At 36.7% G+C, this 23,943-nt stretch overlaps 1 protein-coding gene across 13 annotated transcripts in view; it reads left to right on the top strand.

The window, feature by feature from the left end:
* The window catches only part of LOC123874320 (kinesin-like protein KIF13B), a 184,443-nt gene that overhangs the window by 84,136 nt on the left and 76,364 nt on the right, over positions 1-23,943 (top strand). For all 13 annotated transcript variants that reach the window (XM_045919584.1, XM_045919601.1, XM_045919621.1 and 10 more), the window contains exon 3: positions 2,684-2,847. In XM_045919584.1, coding sequence (XP_045775540.1) covers positions 2,684-2,847 — 164 coding nt within the window. The remainder of the gene's footprint in view (positions 1-2,683; positions 2,848-23,943) is intronic.

Consider the following 23,943-nt stretch of genomic DNA (forward strand, 5'->3'; position numbering starts at 1 on the left):
TATAAAATGCTAAGCATCCGTAAATGGAACTAGCAGAAATAATAATTCTTTAGGCCAGTAAAACTTAGTACAACAAGAAGAAATACTAGGGCACAATGCTTATTAACTGCAAAACTTCAAAAGAAATAGATACCCACCTAATAAGCAGCTCTCGGAAAATGAAAAATGGTAGTGCTTTAGTTTCCATAATCCCCCTGCGGCGATCTTATACTGTGTTATTAGCGGTTCGCCAGCGGAGAGATTATTTTCTTATTTATAGTTGGTTGGAAAATAATGCTCTTAAAGCTTATAGAGAGAGAGAGAGCCAGCACGTGCCAGACGTTCGTTTTATTATAAAAGCTGAAAGTTTCTCTTCGTATTGTCCCCATAGCAGCGGGGAACGATCAGCGACTATGATGTTTGGATCATGGTGGCTATGGAAGACAACAGGTGATAAAGGTGTAAAAAAAACTTACGTCAAAGTATAGAGTCAATTTTTTTTATATTTTCTTCAGAATAGTATTAGTAATCACGTCGCGTCATGCATTGCCAGTCACTTAGTATCGTGGCAACCGCTTGGGACCGGGCGTCTGGCAAGACGCCCTTCAAGTTTAAAAGTTTGAGGACGTCTGGCAGGGGGTTGCTACGGTTTTAGGGACAGTACACAGATAAACTTTCAGCTTTTATAAAATAACGAAGGTCTGGCACGCGCTCGTTCTTAGTCCATTATTTATAGTAGGTGGGTGTTAAATAACTCATATTTTAGCTTTCTTATATTTAATTCAAATCATATGATGGATTTTAAATTACTTCTTTATTATGGAACTTTGCACAGTGTAACTTTCGTTCCCGAGTGACTGAAATAAAAGTGGCTGTAATTTGGAATTAAGATAAATTATACCTTAAATTAACACATAGACTACTTTTTATGCCGCAAAATCAAAATTTGAGAAAATTATATCCACGCGGACGACTAGCTATTATATTTATTAATAAATATAGGTGTTGCGCTGTTGTAACTAGGCCACAGCCCATACAACTTTCATTACTTTGTACATTAATTGTTTAAAGATTACCTACTTTGCTTAAGCCCTATAACCCTAAACCCCATCCAATTTCGTGTTTTCGGTCAAAAAAGCCTATAATAATGTAGTGTGTCATTGAGATTTGGAAATGTCAGCTATGATAAAGACGAATTACACATAAACAATACAGGTCTATGAACAAGGACGTGTGTGGAACATATCCATTAGCTTAATTTAATTAAGCCATCTGGGCCTTCGTGTCTCGCTAACAAATGATAAACTTATAGGATTATGCTTAATGACATAGTACGACTATGAGTAGTGTGCGAGTTTCGTGAATTACTTTAATTACTATCCCCGACAGTAGACAAGGTTTCATTTTCAGTACGGCATTGGCATTGGGAAATGTTAGCTTTGATGTTTCTGCTAGATTGAAAGGTTAGAAAGTAAAGGGATCGAAGCAAAAATGATACGGAAACAAATAAATAATGCCATCACACGCCATGTTATATTATAAGCAGCTTTTATTAAAGGTGCCCACGCATCTTTAATAAAAGCTGCTTACGTGAAGAGAATATCGTGCAGCGCGCTGCCGCGACGCGCAGTTCGGCTGCAGTTCAGTTCCAGTGCGTGGGCACCTTTAATGGTATTTAAAAGTAAATTCATTCACCTGGCCTCTCTCGGGGTGAGGTGCAGTTAGAAGGAAAGGGTGATACGCACAAATAACTTGGTTTCCGTCATCTGTGGAAACAGCACTGTTTTAGGTTCTACGCATCAATGAGTTATCGCTTTTATGAAGCGGGTTCTTAAGCTGCTTATATAGTGTGGCGTTCACAGAGTCAAGTCCAGTGGTAACTCTATCGTATGACCTTAATTACTTAGAAACAACCTTGTACTATATATGATTACGGTTTCCTCTACAGCGAGACAAAGGTTCCGGAGGATTTCGAGGTCGAATTTATTTTTGCCCTTGTAGAATATTATAATCGTGAAAAAACTTCTTTATTTATTGAAAATGTTACAATAAAACAAAGCAAGCCTTATCTAATTACTGCAGATATTATGTCCGCGTGGAATGGTGTCAAAAACACTGGCTGCATTTCCGTGCCAGTCAGCCAGGCTGACCTTTGCGCTAAAAATAACCTAGCCCTTCTGCCCCCAAATGAGACTATTAACCGCGGTGAAATGTCTCGTAATTTTTTTTTGCACTCAAACTCCGTGGCCCCAGGGTCGCCAAGGCGAACGGAACAAAAATGTAATTCTCGATAAGAGAGGCATACTTGCGCCGCTTACCGGTATCAGCCATTTCTTCTGAGACTTCTAAAAAAAACTTCTGCGGTCCAATTCAAACATGGCATAGCACAAGTAACCTTACATGATAAATATTTTCAATGGCGTCATCCAGTTCGCCGAGTAATATGCTATGTTACTATAACAAAATAAATTATAGTGTTACCTACTATAAAAATAAATTTAATACTTCAACATCTTAGAGACATCGCCTACGGCGACTTCTGAGTCACGACAGTTGCGATACAGATTTGTAGGCTTTGCTAGTACACGAGCCAGCCATGCATCGTTATGTATCGCAAGTTTTTTGCAATACGCATTGCTGCAAAAAGTCATGGTGGACGATTTTCCTTACAGTCAGTTCTGATCTGATTTTCTTTTTGTTCCAGGAAACAACCAAAGACGTTCGCGTTCGACCACTGTTTCTTCTCCTTAGAACCCACGCTGCCCCACTTCGCCTCACAAAAGACTGTATTCGAATGTCTCGGTCGAGACATCCTCGACAACGCCTTCGAAGGATACAATGCTTGTATCTTCGCCTATGGACAGACAGGTTAGTGGACGTTCATTTATTAAACTAAACTATAAAATAATTTTTACTCAATAGTAATAATTCAAAAAATGAGCATGGATATCAATATATCCATGCTCATTTTTTCAAGAGTGATAGACGTAATGACGTGTAGTCATCTCCAAAAAAAAAAAAAACAGAATGTTCATTGTAAAACACTTAGTGCAAAATAATTTACAGATAATTACATGATAGAGCTATCACGTCATTGTACAAAAATATAATAATAGATTTAAAACATTTTCTTGCGTTACAAACGCAATTGTTTTTATTAAATTCATTCGTCCGTTATAGTTTTTATAATTGCGTTATTATTAGGAGAAAAGATTTTGTTCGTTACGTGTTTGTGAAAAAGACTGAAATTGATGATTTAAGTACTTTCACTAAATCCATTAACGTTTTAGGATGTGTCTTCATGATAATATTACTACTTAATATTATAAACGCGAAAGTTTCTATGTATGTATGGATGTTTGTTACTCTTTCACGCAAAAACTACTGGACGCATTTAGCTGAAATTTAGAATGGAGATGGATTACACCCTGGATTAACACATAGGCTACTTTTTATCCCAGAAAATTAAAGAATTCCTACGGGATTTTTAAAAAACCTGTATCCACGTGAAGAAGTGGCAGGCATCAGTTAAGGCTATTAAATAAATCATGCGGATAAAGTCGTGGATAAAAGCTAGTATTAAATACCAGTAAAATTATTTCGTTCTATTTCGTAACGAACTTTTCCGAAAAAGTAGACGGCAAAGATTGTTACACAAAAATATTTTGTGATAAGGTATTATAGCGAATGTCCCTGTCAGCATTGTTGAAAGATATCTCCCGCGAACCTAAGCACACCGCCTCGTTGCCGTCACAAACTTGATACAATTCATGTTACCTTCAGGAAAAGAAATAGAACCTGTTTGTTTCCTTTGACACAACACTATATTATGGGTTGGTTGGATATTTACACCCATCTCATTGTATACTTTATTTTAGTATATAAACCTACCAAGAGCTTTAATTGTTGGCTACGAGAGCAGGTCACAAATTGAATTTTTATATTTGTCACTATAATTTAGTTGATTTTGGAAATCGCTTGGCTGAAATCCAGTGCTCATTTTATTACAATAATTGTATTGTACGTCCATAGTTGTGTGATACATCTAACTATAAATTGAAATGATTTAGCAGAATGATTGAGAACTCCCATATTTTGTAAGATATTTAAATTAAAACCTCGGATTCAAAGAGCAGAATTTTAAAGTTGGTTTTTGCAAAAGTGCAGAATTTCTCCTGAAGCATTGCTTTCTTCATGTTTATTTTTATGATTTTTATACCAACCAATAAAATTCTCGCCATAAATGCTGATATGTACTTACTGCGCCATAGTCAATTGTAATTTAAATGAAGTGATTTCCACGATCCGAGAGAGCCTTTTCAAATTTCGTGACGCGCGCTGTAATTACTTACCTACTTCATTCACCACATAGATACTACGTAGGCATGTGCCAAGATGATTTTTGAAATAAGACACGTTCATTAGGTACATATATCTATATTATATATAGGTGGTTTCTTAGTACATATATTATTAGTACCTACTCTGCACTAAGAGATCTTAGTTCCCACAAGGCTCTTGGTAGAAATTTCTTAAAGAGATAAGTTGTCCTTGTGCATGGTTCCTTCAATATGTATGTTTTAGTACACAAAATAAATAAATCCAGGTATAGTCTATAAATCTATCTATCGGTTATATTATAGCTTCAAAGCTTCGTGATTCCAAGTAACAGCAATCTTAGCACGGCGTTGATGTTCCAGGCAGTCGATCAATCACTATTTGCCAGATAAATCTCGATGAGTTGAAATGCTTCGGAACTATTCCAATAAAATCCACTACTTGATCGGTGGCGTAGTCTATTTTGCACCTACTTAGTTTTCCGACTGACTCACGGGGGCAATAACCCTGTTTGCGGAGATTAAGACCCCCACTAACTTACGCCGAGGTATTGTGTGTTCGACTTGCCAAGTTTCTGATTAAGAAAATGTTTGGTGTGTGCAGAATCTTGATAAATAAAGGAAACGGTGAAGAAATGCTGCGTTGAAATTAGCCGTCACGTTTTCGGTAAAAATGTTTCTTGCCCAAATTGAGATAACAATAATTGTTATCTCAATTTGGGATCTCAAAAATAAATTATTTATTAGTGTGAAACATTTTCTGTAACAACCAACAATTCGGAGTGGTTTATTTTTAAAATCAGTAAGATATTTTCAGATATAATATTATACTGGCTGAGGCTCGCGACTTGGTCCGCTGGATTTAGATTTTTAAAATAAAAAAAATTCACACCGATCCGTTGCGTCATTACGGCGTGATTGAAGGAGAAACCAACACACTTTCGCATTTATTATAGGGTTGGTGATTAGCGAAATTGCGCCCTTCAGCTAGGCTATAGCTGTAGTGTTAAAGGTCGCTCCCGTGGGTACCTATTTAAAAAAATCTCAGCCTTATCCTTGTCTGCTTAAAGGGAAACTGTGATATCTAAATTTCAGCTTTCTAGGTTCGAGAGATCGGGCTCGTGTTCATAAGTGAGTCAGGACTTTTAATATAATTTCAGATAGGCAAATGACTAGTAGACCAGTCACTATTTAAATTGCACATAGCTCTATAACTAGGTTCCACTGTATAGAATTTTTCACTTCAGTAACGTGTCGAAAAAGAGGATGATAAGCGATTTATTACACATGAATAGATATTGTGAATGTAAATTGGTGGAACGGTAAGGTATGTTATGCCATTGTTTTTATAAGTAGGTGGATTGTGTTAAAGCTGGCTAAACGTAGTTTCGTTCTCCAAATGATTAATATTCCTTCTTCCGGATCCTCCGCCTCCTGTAATTTTAATCTTATTTATCGTCCACCAAGAGAAATATTTCATTCTTTTGTAACAAAAGAATGAAATATTTCTCTAACTAAACTCAACTAAATGAAGAATATAACTTTTTGTATTTAATTCATTTAAAATTCTTTCATCCTACAAACCTACATACATAGACTGCTAAAATCATAAACCTGCCGTAGTCGGGTAAAAATTAGAAAGAAGAAGGATTTTAATGTAAGGCGTTTGAAGATTGAATAAAAAAGGCTCCCTTAAATTCAGTGATTTTAATTTAACATTGAACACATCTATGATTGAACATGTTATCTTGATCAAATCGCATCCAGTAATTTATAAAATAAAATAAAATGTTCAAGTCAGAAATAAATTAGTATCTTTTGAGGTGTCCGTCTCTTCAAGCACAACTTAACCTGAATAGATTAAGTTGTAAAACAACTTCGCTAAAGCTTCTCTTTAGCCAAGTTTTTTTTTAAACTGTTCTTTATTCCATTTTTACTGGTTCGTATAAAAAGCCTTAAAATTATACTGCCACTGCATAATACTCGTTTCGTTGTTGTTAAGTAAATGTTTGACAATTAGTTTAAGATAACAATATTGGCCCCCCTGTTACCAAACTATGATGCGACACGCATCTTTTCAATTGGGTACCAGCTACTAACAGCTACTAAAAAGCTATTTTGATTGCAATTCTTACTGTAATAGTCAAAACTTTCATAAAGCTTGGGCAGAGATGGAGGATAATACATGTTCATATTGCGAGGACCCCATTATGTGAGGACTCTTACATGTGTTATCTGTTAGGGATGCGTATCAAAGCAATAGGACTGATCCATATTCATAGCTTGCTCAGCCGTTCATCTTAGCTTTGATGGGTTTGATGACTAAAATGAAGCGGTCCTATTAGTCGGCTTCAAACACGTCGCTACGTATCCCGTTTAAAGACTGTTGTATTCTGATGTATTGAATCTGATGGCTCTCTGTGAGTACTCCCAGTAGTCAGCGCTTTCTTAGATAAACCAGTAGCTCTAATTAATTTGGTAGTTAGTCTGCACATGGCGACATTTTCGCGTGCAGACGCAAGTAAAACGCGCTGCGAGCACGATAATCGAAAGTCGAGACTCTGAGTCGTGCCCGTTCAACGTTAGCATATATTCTCATCTTGCTGATGCTACTTTGTCCGCGTAGATTATGGTTTTTAAAATCTGTGGTGGTCTAAATCACTTTCCAGGTCTTTTACTATACCCATGCAAAAAATCACGTCGACCAGTTACTCTGATGTGACGTAATTGAAGGACGAACCAACAAACCAATAACTCGGACACACTTTCGCATTTTACTGCATAACTACCCACTAGGTAGTGGGTAGTTATGCAGTTTGCATCGCTGTCGATGTTGCGTATATAAAACGTGCGTTAACAAAGGCATTTTTACTGTATCCTCTCATGGTTCACCAGTCAACATGCTCTGAGTCTACATCTTTTCTGTCTCTTAGGCCCAGTCCCATGAATATGTAGAGTAAAGGCTGTCAGACCTTAATTTGTTTTCATAATTTGCGCAAATATTCAGTCTTTGCAAAAAGAGCACAAAGGGTAGTTACATCTTATTGTTTCGGAAATCAATCCCGCACCCTTCAACGCGTACCCTACTCGTGTCATCCCGTCACACTTTTGTGTTTACGTGAGGGAATTTTTAATAACGCTCAACTCACAAGGGAGCTTTGACGGTTGAGCGAAAAAGCTTTGTTTCTGTTTTGTACAATATAATAATTATGTAGCTATTATTTACAAATGGTGATGAAAGAGATATCTTTGCTGTGTTTATTTTGCTCACGGCCCGGGGGCCGCGGGCAATTTTTAAAAGGTGCTTGATAAAATGAAAGTTGATATGGGGGTTCTGAGATTAAAACAAAAGTATTGAGTAGAGGAACGCACTAGACAGTTTTGTTTCTAAACTATAATAAACCGGTAATTCACCTTTTGTCTTCCAAATATCTGTGGTGTAGGTGCTAGGAATGGGGGCGATATTATCCAACAGATAAGGTTCGAAACTTCTTCATCTAAAATATCTCGTGATCTCTTTAGAAGAGTTGAATTGAATTCTTGCATGAACCAAATGAGGAAACTGCTTTTAAAATAATTGTTAATCATAAACATGTCTAAATCTATATATTTCCTTCTGAAAAAACGCTTAGTTTTCGTGCCGCAAAGTGATAACGAAGAAAGAGAAGCAAGTTCTCCAAAAGATATTGCACTTTCGGAAAACTGAATTGACTTGTAACCCATATGCTTGCGTGTTCTTCTCGGCGGTCACCAGAATATGTAACCCATATGCTTGCGTGTTCTTCTCGGCGGTCACCAGAATATGTAGCAGCCTTGCAGCGTATGATAGATAACTGATAAATAAAAATACCGCTACATATTATCACTTGTATTACTTGGGCTGTATTTACAACATGTGCCTTGGTTACAATTAAAACTGTAGTAGAAAAACGAGGGCCGGAGCTTGATGCTAGACCGAGGTATTTCGGTCTTGATGATCTGAAGTGAAGTGGTTGAATGCGCTGCCCGGGGTTCGTCCAGGCCAGCAAGATATTTTGAATCGTTCCGAATTCAAATTGTGTTCTCTAAGTGACAGCTGCAAAGTGTGTTGCTTTCTTCGCAGCTGCCGGTCTTAAAAGAGGCTGCATGCCTCTACAGACTCTACAACAGTAGCAAAGTTCGCGAAGTGATTTCGCTTAGAAATCAGCTCTACGATCCGTTATCAACAATGACCAAATTAAATAATAACTTTAGAGGAGATAGCTGTTTAAAATACAATTGAAGTCAGTTCCACGATTCAGTAGCGCGAAGCTTAATTACTTCCCCTTCCTAACTTCATTATTTTCTTCGCTCAATACAATTCCACTAGCTCTATAGAATTGGATTTATCTTAACACTAAGGAGCTGTTAACCTTAATCTTTCTAGACCTTAGGGGAGAGTGTGCTGAGGAATTTCACTACTCGTATACGAAATGTTCAACTTTTCTGATGCGAACAGCTAAGATGCTCTTCCGGCAACCGTGTTTTTGCCACGGGTAACTTAAATACTTTCAAGGCAAGAGTGAATGAGCATCTCTTAGACAAGCGCACTCCGATTTAGACCACATCATTGCTTTTAATAAAGCATTAAAAAACCTTGCGTTGTTTTGATCTGGTGGCAGGTTTTAACAACCGCCAGCTAATATAGGCTCTTCAAAGCTCTACCGATTGTTATGCGAGATTTAGAGCTTCAGAGTGGAATCAGTTTTCTGTGCGTCTTTCTCCTCTTAGCGTCATGAAAGATTGAAATACACACAAACATCAAACATTTCTGTAAGAATGTGTAGTTTTAAAATTATACATGCGCTCAAAGATATTTGTAACTTGTAAACTACACATTTTTACGGAAATCCGGTAAACCACAGGCTCAGATAAACACGTCTACGCTTTCATATAGTTCCTTGTATTACAATTTCTAGAAGATGCGTTGAACTTGCGGCCTGCCTTCGGCCGTCGCGCGTTTTGTTTGCTGCAGCCTTTATCTGCCGCAAGATCGCGGTCAAGTGCAAACCTAACTTCCATTATTATTCGCATTTTGCATAGTCGAGTGGCTTGTCTGCTGAACAATGCAACTGCCTTAATAAATAGACTTGAATTTTGAAACACATAATTCTACAATTCCTAAGGTTCCAGAGCTTTATTAAATTTATAGAGTTAGCCAAGCTACAATCAATCCCGCAGCCGTAGCTTGATAAAAATTGTAGCTTTTAGCTACTTCTTATAGATGTTGTTGAAAGCTCAAGCTATTACTGTAACATGGAATTTCGGAGACTTTATTGTGACCTGATTTTCCTTTTCGTGTTAGGTGTAATCTTTTGGGTATTTTCACGTTCGCACGTTTCTCTCATAAAAAAAAAAGTTAGCGGTTTTTATATAGAGTGCATACTTGCGATATTACCTCTGGAAAGCAGGGTACTCACTAGAGGTGTAGCCCGCAATGTATTGTATGTGATATTGATCAAACTGAGTACGTGGGTGCGAGCCAATTACGAGCCGCTTGTCTTGCTTGCCGCTTGAATATATTTTTATTGTGGACCACGACAATTAGTGCAGAGAAAACTCATAAAAAGCAGAACGAAAATAGAGGCAGGTACAATTTGGCAGCCAATCACTACCTAGCGATCTAAGACCAGCCAACTGATGGCAATAATGGTAGGTAGTAGATATTAGAGGTAGGTATTCTTCATCTTCTAGACAAACGCGTTCCGTCTTAGGCCACATAATCACTATCCATCAGGTGTGATTGTGGTCAAGCGTATAGTGAGTAAAATAGAGTGGCGGTTTTACTGCGAAGACAAAGGCGATCGCAATGTGCTGGAAACTCGAAGTACACGGTGACCATGGGCGAGTCGTACTCACTTGTAGTTTGATACAGAACGAAATACATTGCATGCCACACCTCATAGTGAGTGCCCTCCTTAATGTGAACGTAAAGGTAGGTTGATCATTATCGTGAAATATACGACGCGATGGTACGCTTACTTTCTCGGGTGTGAACTGATAGACATCTTTTGGAAATTGGGGGCCTCCTTGTTAAATTTAACGTTATAACAAGATATACTGTATATTAACATTACTTCATATTATAAGGTAAGGCCGTTGAAGAGGACTTCGTTTGTGTTGGTGTTAGCTGGCGGGCGTGCTCTGCCTTTTTGGAGTGTTTTTTTTGTTAAAACTGACTGGAAAGCGCTCTAAGGGGGTGCCGTGCGTATGTCGGCGAGCGCCGGCACAGACGGGGTCCACACTTTGTTACAAATAACTACAAACTTGACATTGGCTAATATCTTTGTAAAGCCAGACGAGAGAGGAAAAAAAAGGCCGTTGAAATGAATTAAATAGCTATTGAATTACCTATCTGAGGAGCTACTATTTATCGTACCTATAGTCTTCACTAGCAATTTATATGTTTAGCCGATAAGGTATGGGTTTCTAAAACGCCATCCAAGCTCTAGCTAGCTTCCAACAGGCTGAGATCTATAGAGCGTACTTTGACTTAGCTTAGACTTAGGCAGAGTTAAAACGAGACTGTCTTATGCGAAGTCTGTCTCGTTTAAACTCTGTCTTAAGTCACAGCAAAGACTACGTACGCTCTGATTTCAGACTTTCAGAAGATGACATGGTCACTCATACAGTCTAGAATCTAGGCTTAAGTTGCGCTGATAAACAGAAAACATGCACAACAAGTTACATAAGTATCTACAATTTTATATTAAATATAAGTACGTATACTTTTCTATTATAATGCAGAACTGAAAGTGATTTTTCCAACGGTTCGTCTGCTCCATTCATTCTTCATTCAACACTCACTCACTCAAGCGGAATAACGAGGCCTCAACGCAACAGTTAGTTTTTCCCTCCGTAGGCTTTTAAAACGCTTCACAGTTCACTGCCTGAAGCGTTTATGAATCAAGGTGTATGGTGCTTTAAAAAAAAGAGATTATACAGTAAACACCACGAGCACGGGTAATTGCGCAATGCATTAGCAATAAAATTTTTTTTTAACTATGCAATCAGTTTTGATCACTGGTTACCTATTTTTTTAATAGTTTAAACCGGTAGCTGGCATGAAAATATGAAAAATTGCTAGCTAACTCAAAGCCGTTTATTAAAAGTTTATTGTAATTTTAAATCAACCCGGAGTGGCCAAAGTAATCTTAGAGTGAATGATAAAATGCTTTGATTTTGGACGGTGGAAGCAATTCAATTCAAATTACAATCTCAGTTGGCTTGGGTCTTCAATTTCAAAGGCGATTGTGATTGCGAGCGCCTTGCAATTAACCCTCAGTTTACTTCTAATATAAGAAAATGGCGTCGGAAATGTAAGTTGAAGGTGATATTGGAAATCCCCCGAGGCTTTGCGCGAGAAATTATGGCGGTGAATACGGTCTTACCGAATAATTTGTGAGGTGCTAAGTGGGCCTGATATTGCGCGTGTTTAGCATTTTATTACGTTCTATACAAGTATCTATGTAGAATGTAGATAACTATATGCATTTGGAAGGGTCGGGCAATAAATTCTTCGTGCGTCGATTCTTCTGAGATACACCATTTGTTATTGGTCGTTTGGTGAATTCCGTGGAGATCTGTTTGTACGAAAACTTTTCGATCTGTAAACTCTTACTATGCTATGTTAGAGACCATTCTACATTTGTGAACACAGTTATAGGTATACTTACGCGTCATGTAAGTAGAAAAAGAGAACTACTATACAAGTATGTATTATATAAGTTATTATATAAGTTATTATATCATAACATATTTCGTGCTTATAGGCAGAATTTGGCTGTACCCTTTTTGTTTTTGTAACATCTCCACTTTACCCATTTTCGCAATAAAGAAATTTGAATTGAACTAACGAAAATACCTTGAAGTTGCCTGCTGTTCAGTCTATATGCAGTTATTTGGGACAGAAACAATTGGTAACCCAGGTTGACCGTCGGAAACCAAATAGGCAACCGATCTTCAGTGAAGTTATAATCTGTGTTATAGATTGGTTTCAGATTAGCATTTTAGCGCGTGTAAGCTCGTTTTTGTTCGCATATTATGTACGTGAGCTTTTTGTCATATTATGCACGTCTCGTACGAGCGTAGAGTGTAGACGCGCTTATAAGCTCGCATACGCGATAGGCGCCTGGATTAAAAAAACGTTAGTCTGAAACCACCCTTAGTTATAAACTTTATCTATGTGGAAATTCACGTTGGTAAGTAACTAGTACATACTTATGCCAATCTTAGTCAACTGTAACAGACCCGGATCATAATTTGGAAGGTCAAAGAGGCGAGCTTGATCCTTTGAACTATTGTATTTCTGTTTAGATTATAAGGGCAAAGTTAAGCTGCATGGCTAAAGGGCGTAACTAAGGGGTTTTGGTAATAGTAATATCAGGCCGGGCTCTCACTCACTTGATCACATGACCCAAGAAATATACCTACGGCGGTGCGCTCGTGCGAGAGCAGTCTCTCGCGCAAGTCGTACCTACCTATCTTATAGAAATAGAAGAGAAATAATTCAGATAGAAGAATTTACGAGATAGAAAGAGCAACAACTCGAGTTGATATTTACTTATTTAAAAGTCTTTGCGCCCACAAAGGCTAGTTTAATTTAAAGGTTGTAATCCTGATTTATCCAGTAAATCATTATCCAAGTTTAATTTTAGTGATTTAATCTTCAATCTTAATAATCATCATTCTCTTTTTGATGAAGAGTGCCTTACTCAATACATTTATAACCGGAAATTTTCCGTTAATCATAAAAATTCAGGTTATTTTCAACAGATGAATAAAATTATTCTGATTTCCGAAACACTCTTGCTCCATTCAGAGAGATGAAAGCGAGCAGGCTTACCGCGGAGAAATTGATTCGAAAAACTCAAAGCTTTGTCATGTTTTATACGGACTGAGCGATATTTAATTCATACATGTCGTAAAAATGGGTACAATTGAACGTAAAAATTGTTTACTAAGGTTTTTTGCTAAAAATACATAATATCTAAAAGTAACTCTGTTTGTCTGTCTGTTTGTTACATTTGTTAACTTTTCACTGTTCGATCGGTAAATAGATTTTAACGAAAATCAGAGATAGCTTGTAGGTACCTATCCCGTAGAGATATAAAATCTTCTTTTTCAACTCAAATTCCACGAAAATTCAGAGTTCCCCGGGCAGCATTTAGTGTTATAGATGTATTTACTTGTAAATGGAGTAACTAACTAGTAAGTCTAAACTCTAAATATATTTTTTAACTTCAACAATATTTGGGTTGCTATTCGCTAAATGTGGGCGTAAAATATGAGACGTGAACTCTAAGATCAATAAAGGCATCTGTTAATTTTCCTACTGGATTGCACAAGAGGATTTTTTAAAATTATTTATATTTTCTATTTACAATTGACCGCATATAATATTTGCTAGAAACCATTCCAATAGGAATTCTCTACATCAATAAAGTTTCTTTCGACCGCTTCATTTGACGCGAAATCGACGTATCCTTTATTTGCATAGTCCCTCGACACCGGCAGGAGCTTACGTTGGTAATAAAAACACGAGGTTTTCAAACACTTTATAGTTTGCTTTTAATGCTCTACGCTTCGTTATTATTTTCTTACTAGAAATTGTAGATTATGAAATATTGAAACTTTGATACAGTAAATATGCAAGAGCAAACATTTCTTAACACTAACTGTACAAGTTGGATCTCGTTTACACGGCATTAGCACCGCGTTTTTTTTCTGTCACACGTTCACACGGCTAAAACTGTATATGCGTTTGCAATACAACAACATGCCAATGATTTTATTACAGGTACTCACTGTATGCGCCACTACGTATTCGATAAGATTTATCCTGCAACAAGTGTAAATTAAAAATTTTCAACACCCCCGACAAATCATTTTCAAATAAATAATTATGTATATCTAGGCAACGTCCATCTTGACAACTTGACATTTGTCAATTGACACTTGAATATTATGAACCTAAGGGTTATCTAACCTTCTTTTCTACAAGAAAACTAGAAAATATCTGATAACTTTTAAACGGCTGAACCAATTTTTTTGGATTATAGCTAAGAACACTCTCGATCAAGCCACCTTTCAAACAAAAAAAACTAAATTAAAATCGGTTCATTCGTTTAGGCGCTACGATGCCACAGACAGATACACAGATACACAGATACACAGATACACAGACACACAGATACACAGATGCACACGTCAAACTTATAACAGCCCTCTTTTTGGGTCGGGGGTTAAAAACGTGCAGTGCAAATGTCGAGTGAACGGGGTTTTACCGTTTGCACAATTATAAAACATATACCTACATAAAAATATGTTGAAAATTCGGTTTTCTGTTAATATATCATAATGATTATGTATATAGAATTTAGTAGCCCGATTTTCTGCAGTGCGAACGGAAATTCAACAACAGAAGTTATGAGATTCGTTAGTCCATACGTCACTTGTCGAACGTCCACATATTGAATGTTTTTAACCCCCGACCCAAAAAGAGGGGTGTTATAAGTTTGACGTGTGTATCTGTGTATCTGTGTGTCTGTGTATCTGTGTATCTGTGTATCTGTCTGTGGCATCGTAGCGCCTAAACGAATGAACCGATTTTAATTTAGTTTTTTTTGTTTGAAAGGTGGCTTGATCGAGAGTGTTCTTAGCTATAATCTAAAACAAGTGTAAATTAAAAATTTTCAACACCCCCGACAAATCATTTTCAAATAAATAATAATGTATATCTAGGCAACGTCCATCTTGACAGCTTGACATTTGTCAATTGACACTTGAATATTATGAACCTAAGGGTTATCTAACCTTCGGAACAGCATTCCGAACCAGTGGTAAATTATTTTGACGATTCAAAAGCACTTGTAAAAGTTTAATTGAATAAAAATAATTTGAATTTTGAATTTTGAATTCTTTTCTACAAGAAAACTAGAAAATAGCTGATAACTTTTAAACGGCTGAACCAATTTTTTTGGATTATAGCTAAGAACACTCTCGATCAAGCCACCTTTCAAACAAAAAAAAGTAAATTAAAATCGGTTCATTCGTTTAGGCGCTACGATGCCACAGACAGATACACAGATACACAGACACACAGATACACACGTCAAACTTATAACACCCCTCTTTTTGGGTCGGAGGTTAAAAATTGGTTCAGCCGTTTAAGAGTTATCAGCTCTTTTCTAGTTTTCTTGTAGAAAAGAAGGTTAGATAACCGTTAGGTTCTTAATATTATGTCAATAGACAAATGTCAAGCTGTCAAGATGGACGTTGCCTAAATACATAATTATTTATTTGAAAATGATGTTTTGGAAAACTCAAATACTTTGGATCGTCGGGGGTGTTATAAATTTTTAATTTACACTTGTTTAGTGCTAACTCACGGTTAGACTTTAACATCTACGACGTAAATAACACCAACGAACGTCTAGTTCTTTTTGACAACATTTTATGACTCCGCTTTAGGCGACACTTGAAGTAGATGTGTACTCCTTAGGAATGTAATTAAGGGTGTACTATAATTTCTTTGCTGTATTTTCTCATTAAGCTCCTCTAATATATCCCTAGCTAAATGGTCGGGCGTGCAGGCAAGCTCCCTTCCATTTGAAAGTTTAATTACATTAGGAAATTCATGGCGACCTTTTCTGCTGGGGCTCACAGCGTGGGCGAGAGCTGTGGTGGATGTATTTCTCGTTTGCTTTTAGTTTCTAAAAGCGGTACGTTAACAACTCTTAAATGAGTAATTAGGTACTTATTCAGTAAAACACACAAAACTCCCAAATATCCCTAACACTTAATACTATAAAAGTTGACGGAAATAGCATAATATGGAACATTAAACTGTTCCAGAGTTCCAAAAAACATAACATAAGTATTAAGTATGTAGGATCAACTCTTCGACTCGGTTCGATTTTTGACGAGAGAAGGTTAGAAATTAACCGGTATGTAACTCATGCGCTAACTAACAGTCAGTTCTAAAGAAGGTTATAAAGCAGGCATAAAGCGGCCGTCTGCGTTACCTCTAAAGTAACACGTCTTTATTAAGAGGCAAAACAAACAAATTAATCGGGATTAAGCTTTTACTTTTTACATCAACAAACATTTCTATAAATAAAAGTAATATCTACGCTAAATAAGGACGAATTTCCAATTTAGTCCAGGCCAAGGTCTTAATTAAAACAAATACGAGGGAGTAGCTAATAATATGTTTCTATTTTCGAACCTCTGCCTCTGACAAGCATTTATTTCATGACGTCGCACAGAACTGCTATTACATGCCTGCTGAATTTTCATAGAAATAAGTAAGTACCTAACTCTTGAACGTGTCGTTCTATTTGTCTGAATGAGAAACTCCTAATACCTAAATTCTATCTCTCAAACGAAACATCAATAATTCCTTTTACTCAGAAACAATAATTTATTATTGGGAATCCTCATCAATCCTAACGTTCTTACGATCTCTTTTACTCTGCAATAAGTGAATTCCCGTGTTCTCGCAAATATGATATCCAATCAGTTCAAATTGTTCTCAGCTCGAGGACCTTGAGTTTGCTTTGCACCAAATTTGACGGTGCAACTGCAAACTTTGTTATAACATTGAATCCATGGTCGGTTGGTTCGTTTTATGCTTGCACAAGTTCGGTAATTGCCGTTTCAGTTTTGCTAATCAAACAAAACTACTCTCAAAGGACATTTGTGAATTATTGAATGAAACATCGGAAAAACTAGAGTCGTTTATTTATGAATTTTTAATAACACTTAGGTCCTGGCTATCATCAGGGCAATTATATCGGTTCAAATCACGTTACGGTAAAGATACCCAATCAATTCTAATTGTTCTAAGCTTGAGGACCTTGAGTTTTCATTGCACCAAGAACGTTGGTTAACGTTGCAACTGCGAACTGTCAACTGCAGACTATGTTATAAGATTGAATCGCATATTCGGTTGGTTCGTTCTATGCTTGCATAAGCTCGTTAATTGCCGTTTCAGTTTTGCTAATCAAACAAAACTGCTCCAAATATCCAAAATTCTTTCAGTATCAGAGTAAGTTTGCTTCAAAAGAAATCGTTTATTCAATTTCAATAATAAATTCCCTCACTCTGTCTTAAGTGCTTTACCATGTTCCAGTGGTACCTACCTATTCAACTGTAGAATATCAATTCTTTCAAATTGCTTCCAGCTTTTGAAACTGAACACTGTCAGGTTTATTCTCTATTTACCTTTTACATTGGTTTTGTTTGGCGTAAATTGTTATCGTAGACAGGACCAGAGAAAATTAACCTTGAAACTGACTATTAAAATGCACTCTTACGTGGACTATGCACTGTTTAGTTATTTATTTACACGAGTGTTCAAAAATAGAAAAATAGAAGTGGGATATTTTCAGGGTTCATGTGTAGGTATATGTGGATATGTGTGTATGTTTGCATGTATGTATGTGAGTTTCTTTTTCCGCCATTACTACTAAATGCCTGAACAGATTTAGATATATGGGGTATCGATAGAATCTTTACATCATCTCGAGTGTCACTAATTATTATTTGAAGGTATTCAATATGGCAGAGCAGTCGTACTTTTTCTATTTTATTTTTTTAATTCATACTTGTTTTTAGTCATAGAATAGGACCTGGAAAAGTGAAAGTATATGGGAGCGGGATTTTTGTACATCCTATTAATAGATATCAAGGATTTCGGAGGTCAAAAATGTCGCGACCTGCTTATAGGATTCTCAGTTATCCAGGTTCAAATAAACTTATATAGTATTACTATTAACTGAATTAATTGTATCTGCAACTATCATGAATGTTCATTCGTGCATTAATTTTTAATTTGTGTCCATCCCCGAAATCGAACATCAATTATTTCTCCCCAATCCAGACGTGATAATTGATGTCGTGTGCAAATTCCAACAGGCAGCTTGTATCATGCATAAATTCGATTTTAGGGAGCGACCCCTTTCACTCTGCAGTCTGCAATAAGTCTCACCGTGTACCCACATTTAGTGCGCGTTGCACCTAACGTATTGTCAGCCGCTGACTGTGACGTTGTGAGTTATATTCACTGCTTTTCCATACATTTTCAACTTTTCGTTCACACCGAACCGACACTACGCTATTACGCTATGCGTAGTCGCTGACTCTCGGCAGCCGATCATTATACTACGCCACTATGCAACGTGGATGTAGATTAGCTACGTAGCTACAGCGTATTGTCAGCATCTTTTTTCAGCTTCTGGAGCGAGCTTGGATGGCTGGAGTGGAGACTTCGGCGGAGAGGCGCAATACACGCGCAACAGACGGAAACGTTTAAGTACGGAAACCAGCCCAGAGATAAGAAAGATAGAGAGAAAGAAAAGAAGTGTAGACGAAAAATGCAGAAATTCGGCAGCTGACATTACGATAGGTGTAAACGCTCAACTAAGGTTTAAAAATCTCTAAAAACCAAACCTGTAACGTACTTGACCTGCGTTATGCCTTATGACTGCGTTCACAAATTACGATGATATCATAATTCGATGACCATGATGTTTTTACTTCCTGCCTAAAATCGTACTTCGCTAAACACTAAGTATACCGAACCATATTAACTATACTGAGTTTTGCACGCAAAGTACTATGGCAAAATGATATATTATTTTATCGAATAGGTAGACAGACTGCTTTTTTCTCGCATCTAGAAGAGTAAAATTATTTAATTTAATTTAACTATCGGCGGTTTATTTTCAATTAAGTAGGTACTAGCCGATCTACCTAACTTGGCTGTACTGGAATTTTTAAAAATCTTTTCTTATTGGGGATCTAAGTTACATGGTCTAACCATCTAAGTTAGATGGTTTTAACCTATGTTGATGTCACTCGGTCTGTTTTTCATGTGTACCTACCCATAGTAGAAATTCACAAGAGGCATGTAAACTAATTAGTGCCGTTATTTGTTATTAGCAATGCAATGAGACTAGTTAGTAGTTACTCTATAAAATTGTTGTCCCTATCTACTTAACTTGGCAGTTTTTTTTATCTATTATTAACTTTTTAGTATTAAAGTTTGTCCAACATCTCATTAGTCCATCCATAAGTCCATCTACAGCCAAAAGAATCATGACATTTTCTGTAAAAATAAATTTAATAAACTAAAATTTTCATTTTCTTAGTACCATCATATTACATTATAGTACCTACTCAATACTCATACCATCAGTAAATTATATTTTCTTTTAGTAAAAGCTCGATGAAGTGTAATAAGTCACTTAAGTAGTACCTAAGCAAACAGGCACTTGTGTCTTCATTAGACATTAAAAGGATATATACTCTTGAAACGATATATTATATTTAAGATGCTTGACTTTTATTTCTCTCTAGATACACGGTTTCTTACAAATTGCATATGGAATATTATATGGAAAGAGGTCCTGAAATAAAATATTGTTACTTGAAAAGTCTCTACTCGGTATAAGCCTTTATTTTTTCCTTGAGATGTCAAGGAACGAAAAAAATAAAGAGGCACAATAGAAAAGAAAAAAGGCCTTTGTCTAACCGACACCAGAAATATAATGGAAAAGACCCGTTTCTATAAGAAATAGGCTGACACATATAGCGCTTATTATGCCTATTTTCAGAGATTCCGATGTTCCTTTTCACACGGAATATAAAAACGTGTAACAATTCAATACTTACTCAAAATTTGCAATAAAATATCAGACCATAATAGTCGGTCAAGACTATCGATCTAATACTGGTACTAGTTTAGGAATATTTCAAGGGGCTGTCTTGACTATGAAATCCCAATTCCGATTAGCTTAACTGTGTAGCTTATTTCATATCGTCATCGTAGCTTTGATTGTAAAATTATTAATCCTGGAAAATTATGTAAAAGTTACAATTAACTAAAACAGCAGTTGTACAATCTGATACAAAGTAAGTTCTTAGTTATAAAAACTTTCAATTTAAAAAACAATATCAGGTTTTGTATAGTAAGATTTCATTGAAATAAGTAAAAATATGTACATGTGCACTTTTTGTATTTAAACAACCAAATTGAATATTTTCACATTCGCACGGCTCAAGTGTCAACTAGTTTACGATAAATTCTGATTCGTGTTTGCACATTTCATGTTTACTATCAGCGAGGGAAAATATTTACATATATTTCTTTTTTTAACCCCCGACCCAAAAAGAGGGGTGTTATAAGTTTGACGTGTGTATCTGTGTATCTGTGTGTCTGTGTATCTGTGTATCTGTGTATCTGTGTATCTGTGTATCTGTCTGTGGCATCGTAGCGCCTAAACGAATGAACCGATTTTAATTTAGTTTTTTTTGTTTGAAAGGTGGCTTGATCGAGAGTGTTCTTAGCTATAATCCAAAAAAATTGGTTCAGCCGTTTAAGAGTTATTAGCTCTTTTCTAGTTTTCTTGTAGAAAAGAAGGTTAGATAACCGTTAGGTTCTTAATATTATGTCAAGCTGTCAAGATGGACGTTGCCTAAATACATAATTATTTATTTGAAAATGATGTTTTGGAAAACTCAAATACTTTGGATCGTCGGGGGTGTTATAAATTTTTAATTTACACTTGTTGTCGATACAGTTCGTGATATGATCATGTAATTTTCAGTTGAACTCAATTGGAGCGAGTCTGGCTATTCCATACTTCAAGAATATTAAAGAGTTCAGAAATGGCATCAGGAACCATAATTATTGTATGTTTTAAATATGTGGAATTAATTTAGCTTCTTCTGCAGCAATCCCATTATATTTTACAATAATTTTGCAAAAATGTCATAGTATTAATAACCTCATTTGAAGTCTTCGTAAAAATTAAGCAGATTTTTCATGATTCTATGTTCTAATGTCTTATAAGCATCCTGCAATTATTGTCCTGGCAAGCGGATTCGTCTAGTCGTATGGGTATGTATGTGGACTTACGAGACTACAACTGCTACAGCTACTTAGGAACAAAGGGGCACTATCCTCAAGTACGGACTGTCCATCAAGGCTTTCCACTCGCTTCAATGTTTCTATGGGTAACATACTGTTTGAAAGTGGACTAGAATGTTTTAGCCAACAGACCCGATTTATTTCTTTAATATCTGGAATGTGTATTTCAGTGTCGCAAACACTGCAAACTAGGGAACATTCGCGATTGAGTAGGTACTATTGTACACTTTCTGATTTTATCAAACAATGATGTAGTGGTGATAATTAACTACGTTAGTTTAAAACTAAAGCTACGAGGTTTCCAAACGCGCCCAGGTCTGAGAAGAGCCCACAACAAACTCAGCCGGGTTTTTCAACTATCATCACTTTACTAAATCAGTTATACTTATTGGAACTATCAAACCGTGCAAAACTAAACACGTTTCACAGTTTTGCACTGGTCATCAGTGCAAATACAACCCGCTTGCCTTCCACGCTGGCGGTATGCTTGACTGTGCAGTGTGCAACCACCCCTAGGGCTCGTTGTGTGGTCCTGGTATTATTTTTCTTGGCCAGATAAACCCCAGATAAAGAAAAAGAAAGACCATAAAGCAAACATGAGGGTTTAAGTTTGAGTAACCTTATTTAACACAATAAAATATGAATCCGTTTACAGTATTACAGTCGTTATTTGCTGAAACCCTCACCGCAAGGTCGGCCATCGGAGCTCGTTAGGTCGCAGAACAAAGCCTCCATTCACGTCGCTAACCCAATAACGTGCCCTTTGTTTCACGGCCCATCGACTTCTGTTCGCTTATGTTTAATGGAAGCTTAATTTATTGACAAAGACAGCTGTTATTATTTTGCTATATAGCTTATATAGCTTCTTAGCTTTGGAATTCGCCCAAAAATACATTATTTACCTCTCGGATACGATGGTGAGCTACCCCTGTCCGATCAAAAAACATCCAATAAGTTGAGTTATGAAGTAATTATAATTTTTGTTATTACTAGTTAGTAGATATTTTTGAAACGTATGTTCAATAATATGTTCACACATATAATATTATACTTAATTAGATCTTATTTCAACCGCACTAGTTTCATTCGCAGAACAATAACACTCATTACACCCCTAACTCGATTACACGTTTTTTTCTTTCACGCCCAATCAACTATTCCTTAATAATTTAGTAAATAAAGTCTTATCCTAAAAGAACTATGCTCATATTTATTGCAGAAATAGCTCCATGTTTTACAGCTTTATAAAAAATAGGCCTACAGTGAAAATCATTTTGTTGGAGAAAATTCGCAACAATATTGTTAAAGTTTCAGTGATTCTATTTAGCGATGGTTATTGCCTGGTCTTGAGCAATACAACTGCCTTGTTACAGCTTTTGTGGCCCAAATTGAACAATTACAGCTCTCTTTGAGTCGCCAGATACATCCTCGTGCCTTTGTAATGCTGCACTTTAATCTTTTGACTCGTTGTGTCGATGATCTAGTGGTTAGCTTATTATTTGGGATCATGAGGTCCCGGATTCAGATCGAAGTCAGACCACAAAAAAGTTATAAAGTTTTTCTATCAACATATTCTCAGTAGGCAGCCTGGAATTGCCGTGTTACACCCCGGTGCCTCGGACAAGCACGTGAAGCCTTTGGTTCTGCGGCTGATCTCTCTCCTATCGTATTGGATTGCCGTCCCATCCTACCATGAGAGTTCGTTTAGAGAGAAGGACGTAGTTGACTACGGGCATGACTGGGTAGGTTCCTGCGGAAGTGGAGCGGTGCGGGGAGTGATGACGTGACGCAGAGCTCAGTGATTCGTCCACTTGTGACAACCTGTCACCCTCCCGCATCGCTCCACTACCACAGCCACTACCGCTAACTCAGTTATGCGCTATAGCTATAGTCTCCGTTGAGATTATTCATCGTGACCGAAATTCAGTCGAGAGGAACTTAAATTTACTGTTTCTTACTATACTACTTTATTGAACGGCGTTATTCACTTGGCAAAAGGACTATTTGAGTTGTGTAAATTGCGTATGTTTCGCGCTACCTAATCTAGTAGCAGCTGCTGCCCGATTTATTTGTTTAATGTGTGTGGATAAATTGGTCTCAACCAAGTGTTCGACCAATTTACTACAATTTAAACGAATGTTAACTAGTATTTACTGTCAAAGTTTAATATTAAAAGCCTAAAAATGTATGCTTCCGAAGTATAGTTTTTATTACTAAAGCAGTAAAGTGTTTTTCTACAAGAAAAGCAACACTTCTCTATAACACCTCCCCAGGCGGTTTCCCAGACTCACCCTTGGAGTGGGCTTGTTCTCAAAAATAGGTGAAGTGGCTATTCATTCACAGGTTCACAAGGCTGACAAGTTACTAGGTAAAAAAATGGACGCAGGTATGTTACATAGAGGCGTACTATGTCGAGTTCAAGTAAAGTTTTTCTTTTATTGACAAAGTATAGCTGGAAGAAAACTCTGTTCAGAGATAATCATTTCCAATGTACTTAACTTAATTTATCATAACTTTGTAACTACAATTTTGGTACATGAAATATAAAAATATTGACCGAATTCCACTTTTTTGTGGTTTCCATAGTTAGCAATTATGCAGTCCAATTCCTGAAAAACAAAACGTGCGACGCCATCGTGGAAATATAAATTCTATGCGGATAAAGTCGCGGTT

This window comes from Maniola jurtina, chromosome 2 (genome assembly GCF_905333055.1).
Source record: "Maniola jurtina chromosome 2, ilManJurt1.1, whole genome shotgun sequence".
Taxonomy (NCBI): domain Eukaryota; kingdom Metazoa; phylum Arthropoda; class Insecta; order Lepidoptera; family Nymphalidae; genus Maniola; species Maniola jurtina.